Source organism: Callithrix jacchus, chromosome 7, assembly GCF_049354715.1.
Source record: "Callithrix jacchus isolate 240 chromosome 7, calJac240_pri, whole genome shotgun sequence".
In the NCBI taxonomy this organism is placed as follows: domain Eukaryota; kingdom Metazoa; phylum Chordata; class Mammalia; order Primates; family Cebidae; genus Callithrix; species Callithrix jacchus.
Window position 1 is genome coordinate 86940835 of NC_133508.1, and position 12284 is coordinate 86953118.

Genomic DNA, 12284 nt, shown 5'->3' on the forward strand with positions numbered 1-12284 from the left:
CCTCTTGTTCTCTCCAGTGGCTGCTGGTTTTTTAAAAGCCCTGACTACCACCACTGAGAATACTTTTGGCATGCCTGGTATTCATCTCCAGAGCAGAAGATGCTGTTTCAAAGAAGGGATGCCTCACGCTTACCTCATTGTTACAAATATAACTTCCTTTTAGATTATAAAGCGCTATATTTTCATTGTAGAAACAAAACAAAGAGTCGACAAGTAAACAGGTCATTTTTTTAGGATGCAGGCATTTATACCAGGAATAGAAGTGTCAGTTCAGTATCAGAACAGGATTAGTCTGAGTGTATATGATTTATATGCTTTTGCTGAGGGGGGAGTCATTTGAGAAACCCTGAAGGGGACTGCTTGAAAGAAAGGGATATAAAATCAATTTTAATTAATCAATTGTTTGCCTGCCCTCCTCTGCCATCCTCCCAGCTTGAACCCTCAATAGGTAGAGACCAAATTATTTTTGTTTTCCTACCTTCTAGAAGAATGCCTTGGCTTATTGAATAGCATTCAATAAACTTGTGTTGAATTGAATACACTTGTTTTAAGGATATGCTGAGAATTTATTACCACATAACTTCCCAGAGTAAATAGGTCTTTCAGGTTATTTGTGCATCTGCCCAAAGGTATTATTAAGCTGTCAGCGTGTGTTTCCTGGATGGAATTAAATATTTTTTTCTAGAGTTTTCTAGTTACCTTCCAGCAGAAACTACAGAAACATGGTATGAATGGTTTTGGGGAACATGAGTACAGTCTTTAGCCACGGTCCCTCAGTCCAGTGGTCTTGGTGAGTCATCACGTGCAATTTGGTTGGAAGGGTGGTATTTCCAAGTTCCCTTTTCCTAGAGTTATCAGATCATCAGCCTCAGCCCCTCCTCTTGGGTCCCATTAATAACATATGTCTCCTTCACAGTTGAATCATAACCAAGAAAGTGCTGCATTTAGAAAAAAATATTAACCTGAAGGGACTTGAGTGAATTAAAGCCTCTTGAAAAGAAGGAAGGGAGAGAATAGATTTTATGAGCTGATGTAAGACACGTTAAAGAAATATGAAATTGGGGGGTTGTAAGGACATTTTTAGTATCTTTTAAGGAGCAAAAAGAGAAGTGAGGAATTTTACAAAAAATAATGTCTGTCTTCAGGAACACAGAGCCTGCTGTGTAATTTTCTAACTTTGGGAATTTGTTTTTCAGGCTTTAAAAGGCGGGTGAGATGCAATAGTCTGGGCTATTGCGTCCACCAGAGTCTAACATATGGCATGTCAGAATTTTACAAGGGTTAAGTGGGAAATGCCTACAAAGAGAATTAGGACTTTTATTTTTGTTCTCATGAATAATTTAAATCTATTTCTTTAATGGTTCAATTCAGTGACTGCCCTTGGTAAACATTATTCTTCATGCACCTGGGAAAGCTTGTTCTATTACGTAAGGGTTAGCTTTATATGTATATTTTCAAAAGTCCTTCCAACATGGTAAAAGAAAACACCTTTACATACTCATTAAAATATTTAATAAAATTCATGTGTGAGTCTCAGATGTACACACCTGAGACATATTTGCAATCAGTACATTCCTTTAACATCTTTCTCATTTCTGGGAATACTGACATTTAAAGGTGGCTGAAGATAGAGGGTAACAGTATATTGTAAATGAAACATCATGCTCCTGTGACCTTCTTTCGTTCTTTCCTCTTGATCCTTTTGTATGAATTAAACAGTAAGGCTGTATCTCCACCAGAAAACTGGGAGTTAAGGACTGCCAAAAGTATGGTGACAGGTGTACAAAGACCCTGCACTGGGCTCTTAGATGGTGAATGTCAGTAATGAGTTCTGTAACAGGGCAGGTAAAGTTGTAACCTTTTATTTGCCTCACGAAGTAAATCCTGAAAGAAGGTGTAGGTTAACTAGGTTAAAATATGTAAATGCAAAATAATAAAGTGGGGTAGTGGGTAGGTAAAGTGGAGGGGCTGGTGTAAGACAGGGTTCTAAACTTTGCTATTAAGAAGTAAAAGAGTGTTAGTCTACACTGAAGTATTCCAAAAATGTCACAGGCTTGAATGGAAGGAACAGTTTGGGGACTTCCCATCTTTATTTTCATACTACAATTTTGGGAAAATATTAGGACAAGGACACAATATGGTGTGGTTGGCAGGATGGTGAGAAGACTATGGTAGGGACAATGATTCTCCTCAATTGTGAGGAAGAGGATCAATCCTGTAACTCTAGCCTGATTGCCCCCAAACTTGAGAAAATTAAAGCTTTGTGAAGAGTGGAAGATGGAAGGAGATGTAAGAAAGTCATGAGCTGATGGAATAAATATCTACTCAGGAGGTTGAGGTGGGAGGTTCACTTGAGCCCAAGAGTTCAAGTGCAGCCTGCGCAACATAGAGAGACCGAGTCAAAAATAAGGAAGGAAGGAAGGGAGGGAGGGAGGAGGGAAGGAAAGAAGGGAGGGAGAGAGGGAGGGAGGGAGAAAAAATTTTTAAGGGAGCTTTAAATATATTTTTAGTACATCCATACACTTTTAGATTTTAGAGTAGTCTTGCTTAATATACTTCAAAGATTTTCCTGGCCACAAGATGTACTGCTCTCTCTCTCCTCTGACATGTGAACCCTTCATCAATAAATATTTGTTTGATTAGTAAATTAATGAATTCTGAGAGCAAAAAATCATATGAAAAGAGTGATTTGGGAAGGAAGGAGAGGTTTTACTTTTGATTATAGTGCTAATCAGCTTTTCTTGTCTAACTCCCAACCTAGTTTCTTAGGTATTGGTTTTTATCTTCCTCCTTGTTCTCTTCTAATAATATTAGCATCAGTCACCACTAGCATCTGTGGAGGGATTACCATGCCAGGAATAGTGCTGAGTGTTCCATGTACATTATTTCATTCAGTCCTTTTTATGCCAGTAAGAGCAAAGGCTGCCCTGAACCACCAGGTTATATTCTCTTCCTTTTGAATCATTAAATAGGGCTGAGATGAAGGTGTGGAGGGGCCAAGTGAAGACGCTAGACACTGTACACTGCCAACATGCTTAATTAACAGTTCTCAGCCACCTTGGTGTGGGGAGTAGGTAGAGGGTAGGTCAATGAAGAGCTGGGGTAAGGCCGGATTCTAAACTTTCCTGTAAGAAGTGAGAGTGTTAGTCTACACAGATATGCTCCAAAAATGCTGCAGGTTTGAATGGGAAGGAACAATTTGGGAACTTGCAATCTGGAGATACTAGATTAGCTTTAGTGTACATAAAATGTTGTATGAGTATAATTTTTCTGAGGATATAGGGCCAAGGCATTCATTAGGTTCTCTAGTAGGCCCATACCAGCCCAAGGTTTAACCCTCCTGCTTGAATGAATGCTTCTTAAAATCTGTATTTGACATACAGATGGAAAGTAGAATGTTCATTGCCAGGAGCTGAGGAAAGTAGGGGAATGGGGAGGTATTGTTTAATGGGTATAGACTTTCAGATTTACAATATGACAAGAATTCTGGTGATGGCTGCAAAGCAATATGAATGTATTTAATAACCACTGAACTGTACACTTTAAAGTGATTTAGATGGCAAATTTTATGTTATGTGTATTTTACCACACTTTTACAAATTGTAAAAAATCTGCATTTGAAATATATTTGTGTATGCCTGGCATATAATCGGTGCTCAATAGATGACTGGTTGCTTACCTGTCCTGTTCTCTTTGTTATCTGTAAAATGGGGATGATATTAATACTTTGTTGGCTTGTACTTCACAGGGTTGTTTGAGGGATCCGGTGAGCTAATGGACATGTAATGACTTTCATTCATTCTACAGTCCTTTATCTGGGACCTACCAATTGTTAGGCTTTGTTCTATATTCAGGATATGCTGTAATAAACAAAACACATGTGAACTCTGTGCTGTGAACCTCAGCATTCGGGACACGAATTTTTATGAACTGTAAAGTGCTACACTCAGAAAAGTATGGAGGTAAACATGTCTCCATACATCTGTTCAAGTGCATTTTTTTTTCTTTTATTTTCCTTGAGACAGTCTCACTCTATCTCCCAGGTTAGAGTGGAATGGCACAATCTTAGCTCATTGCAGCCTTGATCTCCCAGGCTCAAGCCATCCTCCCACCTCAGCCTTCCAAGTACCTGGGACCACAGGCAAGCTGATCACCATGCCCAGCTAAATTTATTTTTTGCTTTTCATAGAGACAAGGTCTCACTATGTTGCCCAGGCTGGTCTCAAACCCCTGGATTCAAGCGGTCCTCCCACCATAGCCTCCTAAAGTGCTGGGATTATAGGCATGAGCCACCATGCCCAGCCTGTTCAAGTGCATTTCTATAATATGACCACCCCTCACTCCCTGCCCAAAAGGACAAATAAATCCTCATCCAAATGACCATGACTGGATTGTCACAAAAATACACAAAGGAGGTAATCTGTAAACCTGGGCTCCAGTCCCATCTCTGCCTCTAACTAGCAGTGTGCCCTTGAGCAAGTCATTTCCCCCTTCTGGTCCGTAGTTTCCTCCACTTCGAAATTACAGGATTGGGCTTCATGGACCCTAATGTTCTCTGGTGTCTGTTGCACATCCACACTGTGGATTCAAGAAGAGTCCTCTCTTTGTCTTTGTTATTGCCATATCGCCAGGCCCAGCACACATCTCGGATCCATCTCTGTTTATCTAACATACCCAGATCTAGTCATAGTGAAAATAAACCCTTTTTAAATGTGCGTATGACCTGACATATCCAGGAAGTAGTGTTACAGGTAACTTGGGTAGACAAAAGGAGCCTGGATTGTGTTGAGAGGTGCCAGAAGGGAAGAAAGGGGTGGCTTTTTATTTTCCAGGAGCAGGAGGCTGGCTGTGCCTTCACTCCTCACTTCCCCTCTGCAGAGATAAACAACCCTGGTGATGATCTGGCAGCTGCACATCTGAAGCCTTCCCTCTTGCTTTTGTTGTATATTTTGCAGAAAAGAGTGGTAGGAGGGGTGAGGTTAATGCGTTGAGTGTGAGTAATTAGTCATTCAAACCATCGACAGTTACAATGACAGGATTTGAGTGCCTACGTTATTGTGCACCGCTCTAATAGTTTATCCCTGAAATTTTCTGCCTGTATAATGTTTCTTAAAATATATCACAGAAACATAAAAGATTTAATGTAGTGCTTTGTGCAACCATTAGAGTTTGAAGTCAACTGAACCTCCTCAATGCTCTATCCTGGATGCTGACTGTAATTCTGTTCTTAATTGCTATTCAAAAGAGGAAAGGAGGGCTAGTCAGGGGCTTGGAACCTGGTCAGCTGCAAAGTTGGCTGTGAGACCCATACAGAATGTTTCGTTAAAGTACATATGCACATTTGGGTAACTGATATATTTATTTGCAATGAAAATTGTGCTGTTAGAAATCAAAGGCGTTAGCCTGAGGAAGCAAGTGTTCTGATTTTGCCCAGCCAGCCTCCGTGCTTACTGGAGGATGTGTTTTCCACCAGCACACACCTTTTCTACCTGGGTCTGTCCCTCTGTTTCCCAAGTAGAGAGTACAGGTGTCCTCTCTTTGAGAGCTAGCACTTAACCTTAAAATGCTGTAGTTTCATTTTCATGCATTTAATATCTTTACATCTTGGCAACTTCTCTTACTTTCCAGGTCATATTTTAAAATCCTCTTGGTTCAGTCACATGTCAGATTTGATTCTGATGTTTTACATTTCTGATTCTTTTTTTTTTTTTAGCTTGTGTTGCATCCTAAGATGTATCAGTAAGACCCGTGAGGGGTCTTATTATAGGATGTATAATAACACATTTACAGATGTTTCTCACTTTTCAGACTGTACATTCTTTTTGAGAAAACTCTCTCTGTATGTGTGCATTTGTGTGTTTTCATCAGTTCCTTCTGAATATACAAAAGAATAACTGCGTAGTGTAGGTGCAGAGCAAAGAGAGCTCCATTTACATTGGATGAGAATGACTTGACCTAATTTATAGATGTGGTCAGCTGAAGTAGCTCAGTAGTGAACACTGCATATCACGGCTCCTTTTAGAAGCTTTGGGATCATTTGGGATTGTCTAATCTACAGATAGGGCTCATCTCCAGGAGTCAACATAAATGAGGAAATCCACATAGAACATAAGGAGAGCCAAAAAGCTGAAGGGGGAACTGAAATTACTTTGCTGCAGTTGCTTCATAACCTTCCTGCCTCAGGTGGACCTGTGAGATGTTCTACATGGAGAAGTGCTCGTTTTCTCTGTGTGTCTGCAGACGAAAAATGAACCTGACTGTCAGGTGACCTTTAAGAGTTTTGGTCCCACAGAATCTCAGCATGAAATTCTTCCACATACTCCATCATTAGCACCAAATAAGCCTCCTCGGTGCAGATATTTTCTAGATGTTTTTGGGGAAGCTGAAAGAAGTGTAACCTGAGAACAGGGAAGGGTTTCTAAAGATTGTGGGTCTGGGGTGTTTTTGGTATTAAATCAAAATGCAGTAGTTGGACAGCTTTGTGGTTCTGCTAGTCAAACCTCCTGAATGGATAAATTCTGATTTTCATGTTTGTTATCGAGTTGGCAGTGCTTCTTATGTTTGTTGCCTGGACACCTGACTTGGTGAAGCGATGAAACAACACAGCAAAGGCAGGTACTGCAAAGACCCAGAAGGCCCTACAGCTTGGCAGAGCTGAAACCTGCCTCTTAGCCAGGAGTTGTGCTGATGCTCTATAATGCCATCTCCCTTACCATGCCTCCTCCCTGGGGACCATCTCCTTGATTTTTTTTCCTGGACCCTTGCCTAGAGGGCAAAGCGGCTAAATAGGCTTTGCTGGGTACAACTTCTATGAGTTCTGAGGGGAGCTTGATTTCAGAGTCTTCTCAGAAGCTTTTTGCTTTATCCTTGCTGTCTGGACCAGTCTTCTAGAATCCTAAAGTTGACCTGAAGCCAAGAAGAAAGTTCTGGTGATGGGAGAAGCGGAGCCATTTAAATTACTTACATGATGGTAAAGAATCTTAGATGGTCCCCATCTTTCTCAGTCTGCTTTACTTCCTTGGCTCTTCTTGAGACTTCATGTTTTCCTTTTTGTTTCATTTATCATTTGTGACCATCAGAAGATGAAAGAATTAGAGTAACACCTGCGTGGGGCATGATGAGGAATAATAGTTATGATGCCTCTGAGCCCTTTGTATTTTAGACATTTAATGTACATGATCTCTCATCCTGAAGATAACCCTACATGGCAAGCTTTTATTCCAGTTTTGCAGAAGAGGAAACTGAGGATTAGAGTATTGAAGTAACCTGCCTCAGATCACACAACTAATAAGTGATAGAACTAGGATTTTAAATCAGCTGTTGTCTTGACTCAAACTCTCATTACTTTTTTACTATTCCACCCTGCTTCAAATAGAAAATAAAAACAAAAACAACAAATGGTCTTCAAACATTGATGGGGATGTGGAACAACTGGAACTTTCATACTCTGCTGGTGGGAATACAAATGGATAGAGCCACTTTGAAATACTGCTGGTAGTATCTACGGAAGCTAAACATACATACACCCTATGACACCAAAAATAGAATCCTAGGACTATCCTCAATAGAAATCTGTACATTTATGTACCAAAATACATGTACATAATGCTCATAGCAGTATTATCTATAATCATTCAAAATTAGAAACAACCAAATGTTCATCAACAGATAAATAAAATGTAGTATTTCCACACAATGGAAATTGCTGTAGCAGAGGGAAGAACAATGAATTGTTACTTGTAACAGAGCAGATGACTCTCCATACCTGTGTGAAAAGGCACAAAAGAGTATGTATTGTATGATTCATGTATATAAAGGTTAAAAAATAGGTAAAACAGATCTGTGGACTAGAATTCAAAATAGCGGTTAACTTTGAGGGGTGAAGTAAATGACAGGGGTGAGAACCTGAGAAAGGCTTTTGGGGTGCCAGTCATGTTCTATATTATGATCTGAAAGGTGTGAAATGTGTTCACTTTGTAAACATTCTTTGTGTTGTACCCTTAAGATTTATACACTTTATTACATGTATAGTAAATGAAGATACTTACCCCCCAAATCCTCTGAGCAGGCAAATGGGAATAATAATGGAAGCTACTAGTTATTGGATGTCTTTTATGCCTTGATATCCTCATCTATACGATGTAGAGAATATAGAATATTGCCTTCTTGTGAGGAGACAGTGAGAGAAGTCACATTGGATGATTGGCAGAGTAACTAATAAAATATCAGTGATTGTCGTTAAGTGCCCACCACTGTTCTGGTGCTTTACGTAAGTCATATCACTGGATTGGTTCTTACCACTTTGCAAGGCAGGTGGCATTGTTCCCATTTTTCACATAAGGGAGGCTCCTAGGGTTTAAGTCCCTTGCCCAAGGTCACACGGCTAGTAAGTGGCAGAGCATGATTTAATTTCCAAGGAGTTGATGACTAATTTCTGAGGTGACAGAAGCCATTTTATGATGGACAAATAGAGGATGATGATAAGACAAAATGGAAAGTTGGGAATTATGGGCTGTGTCTGGGGCCAGGAAACCCAGGTGCAGGCCTAGACTTAGACCCCATTTTTCTATGATAACAGAGAAGTCACTGGACATCTCTGGGCTTCATCTTGAATGTGAGAGTGTTGAGCTAGATTTTGTTTCCTTAAGTGCCTTCCAGCTCTGCAATTTTGCAAATCTCCATGTTTGTCATCTTCATGACATGACTTCATAAGCTTAAACTCATTTTTTCATGTAAAACCCTATTCTAGCATCTTCTCAGGACTCTCCCTGAATCTCCCTATCCTGTAAGCAAAAGTAATTGCTTCTGTATTGCATGATCATTGCCCTACACCAGCTATTTACCTGTCTGTGTCCTCTATAGACTGTAAGCTTCCTGATGATAGAGATTCATTCATTTCTTTATTCTTATGCATGCTGCCTGGAACATTCACAGCAGGCAGAATTCTTTGTTTATCAAAATATTTAAATCAAGAGACGAAGTCCTTTTTTTTTGAGACGGAGTCTCACCCTGTCACCCAGGCTGGAGTGCAGTGGCACGATCTTGGCTCACTGCAACTTCCGCCTCCCAGGTTCAAGCAATTCTCCTGCCTCAGCCTCCTGAGTAGGTGAGATTACAGGCACGCCACCATGCCCAGCTGATTTTTGTATTTTTAGTAGAAACAAGGTTTCACCATGTTGGTCAGGCTGGTCTCAAACTCCTGACCCCGTGATCTGCCCGCCTCGGCCTCCCAAAGTGCTGGTATTACAGGCATGAGCCACCACGCCAGGTCCAAGAAAGTCCTTGTTGAGTAATGTGTGAGTGGACAGCCTCAGGTAGTGCTGGACTTAAGGTGGAGACCTAGAGAAAACTTTGCCTCCATGTTTTTTGTTCTGTTAGTGGTCTGGGAGAAACAATAACAGAACGGCTAGATTAAAAAAAAAAAAAAGACATTAGATGACTTTGCAACTCCCCAGCATGTACCTATAAAATCTAAAGTTTGATCAGGGATTAAGCATCAGTGAAAATCTAAACCTTTCCCATATGGAACAACCCCACTTAATTTAATGTCATTTTACTTTATGAGTTAGTTAATAAACAGGTACTGTATTTGATCTTGTGAGTGTAGCCCTCTATATTTAGCTTTTTCAGCTTTAATGGAACTGTAATTTTAATCATGATTATTACTTTACATTTTAATTATAATTTGGTGTGGCTTAAGTATACATTTCTGAGAGTGATTGTGTAATGAAAACAGGAATTAGCTTTTCATTAACAAAATAATGGGAGAGTTCCTACTGCATTCTAGTCTGTGTTCAAAATCTATGGGCTGGCCTAAAAATAGAAAGGGGAGTTTAACATTTTGGTTAACAACATGCTTTTAAATTGGCTGTGTTCACAACCCAGTCTCTTGCTCCATCTTGCTTTATCTTCTCTTTCTTTTCAAAAAAATAAACTTTTAAAAGAGACTTTAATTGTGTCTAAGATTTCAAAAGTCTTTTTCAATTGTTTTTATTTTTATTTAGATAATTAGCACCATGGAGCCTCAGGTGTCAAATGGTCCGACATCCAATACAAGCAATGGACCCTCCAACAACAACAGAAACTGTCCTTCTCCCATGCAAACAGGGGCAACCACAGATGACAGCAAAACCAACCTCATCGTCAACTATTTACCCCAGAATATGACCCAAGAAGAATTCAGGAGTCTCTTCGGGAGCATTGGTGAAATAGAATCCTGCAAACTTGTGAGAGACAAAATTACAGGTATGCTCTTCTTCCATACTGTAGGCATGGGATTTGAAGCTATGTTATTCCATTAGATGTGCAGATCTTAGCAGAAATGCACATGTGATTATGCACCTGAGTGTATCATGTACCCTGCATGCAAGATGGCATGATACACAGTCATAAACTCACACCACATACACCACATCAGACCTGCTTGTAGATTGGTACTACTTGGAAGCAGATGACGATTTTGGCACATCTTCATCCTCATGTGAAATGATCCTTTGATTCTGTCCCCTTTTATTCTTAATCAGCCATCCCTTCTTGTTTAGTTTCCAGTCCCACACACTGCCCTCCCTATATTCTACACTAGTTTTTGTTCATGTATTCTCTCAATATTTGGTTCATGTGTGTCCAATGTTCTTCCATGTGCCTGAAACAAGTGTTTTAAAGGGGGCCACTGTGGATGTGTGGACGGTTGACACAACTGCCCTTGTCCTTGGGGAGAAACAGGCCCTAAGGATAGCAGATTATTCTGGAATACAACCACTCTACTGTAGGAGGGGCATGCTTAATGAAGATCTGCATTTGAGGTATTTTGTTCTATTTCATCTGTTTGTTTTGAAGATACTCTTTGAGAAGTGAGGGAATTTTTACTTGAAAGTGAAACAATACTCTATACGACTTCAATACATGAGATTTGTAGGTTCTGATTTTCTCCTAATTGACAACTGTTCATTGATAACCAGATGTTTGCCAGACACTGACACTATAATTCCTTGGGTGAATGTTTCCCTGTAATCTTATTGGCAGTGAGAATATTTTCTTAGAAATATATTAGGCTACATAATGACGGCAGTGAAGCTGCTACTCTCTGATACTCCACTCCTGAAATCGTTCATATTCAACTTCGAATACTTGTCAGTTTTGAGTATTGACTTTTGTTTCCCTTTTTCTAGATAGTTTACTTAGCAACCGTCCTATCATTTTTGTAAAAAAGGAAGCTGTATTATTAAAATAGAGAGATACATCATCTTGATTTTAAATCAGAGAATACATTCTATATGTGTAGGTGTAAATATATACATTCTTCTGTTCTCATAATTTACATGTAAATTTGTTCCCCTTATAAATTAATTAGTTTGCAAAATCATAAAACTTAAATACTAGTGCTACTTTCAAAAATATAAGTCACATAACACCCTAGGCGCAATTTTCTTATCTGAAAAATTGGAAGATAATGCTTGTCTCAAAGGGCTTATTGTGAGGATTAAATGAGAGGCTGGATACACTGCATCTAGCACAATGTCTATTGCATAGTGGTCCCTTAGTAAATAAATCTATTATTATAAGTACAGCTAGTATGCTTCAAGGAAAGTGGCCAGAACAGAAAAATTGTATCTATCAAGTTCTCTAAATAGGGCCAGCCTTTGATGATCTTATACGAGAGCACTGGAACATTTATCTTTTAAGAGAATTTCCCATACTTTCAGAAAGCCAATATTTAGATTCCTGAATAATCTTTCTATAATAGGATGATAATTCAAACCAAATTAAAACCAGTTAAGCATATGATTCTTCCTCCTACTCCTATACAGCAAATGTATTTTTGGTGTAGCCTTACCTTCAAAATACAGACTCTGCCAGCTATATTAGTGAATATTATTAATCACCTTTTCAGAATTCCTTCAGAACTGTAGTGAGATTTTTGAGAAGCACTGATTCATGGTGTTGTTCCTTGTTTTCTAAAGACACATGTTTAAACAAGCAGATTCCTTTACTGAAAGAATGCTAATTTGGTAGTTCACCGAGTGGATTTGAATAGGAGTGACAGCTTCGAAGACAGCCTTTAATTTGGTATACAAAACCAAAATTGTCAACTTTGGTTTGCTTATCACCCTCTCCAGCACAAGCAGAGACATACAGTAGCATCTGAGCTCAAAGAAGAAGCTTATGGGTTGAAAGCAGGAATACAGTTCAGGCATAAATTTATAATTATGCATTCTTTTAAAATTCAGTGCCCCCCCCCAAATTTTATTTGTAGAGACCTTATGGAAATGAGGCAGGGAAATATA

At 39.3% G+C, this 12284-nt stretch overlaps 1 protein-coding gene across 6 annotated transcripts in view; it reads left to right on the plus strand.

Annotated features, from left to right (window-relative positions):
• Nucleotides 1-12284, plus strand: part of ELAVL4 (ELAV like RNA binding protein 4) — a 95779-nt gene that overhangs the window by 30328 nt on the left and 53167 nt on the right. For all 6 annotated transcript variants that reach the window (XM_035251407.3, XM_035251408.3, XM_003733444.6 and 3 more), the window contains exon 2: nucleotides 10005-10245. In XM_035251407.3, the coding sequence (XP_035107298.1) occupies nucleotides 10005-10245 (241 nt within the window). The remainder of the gene's footprint in view (nucleotides 1-10004; nucleotides 10246-12284) is intronic.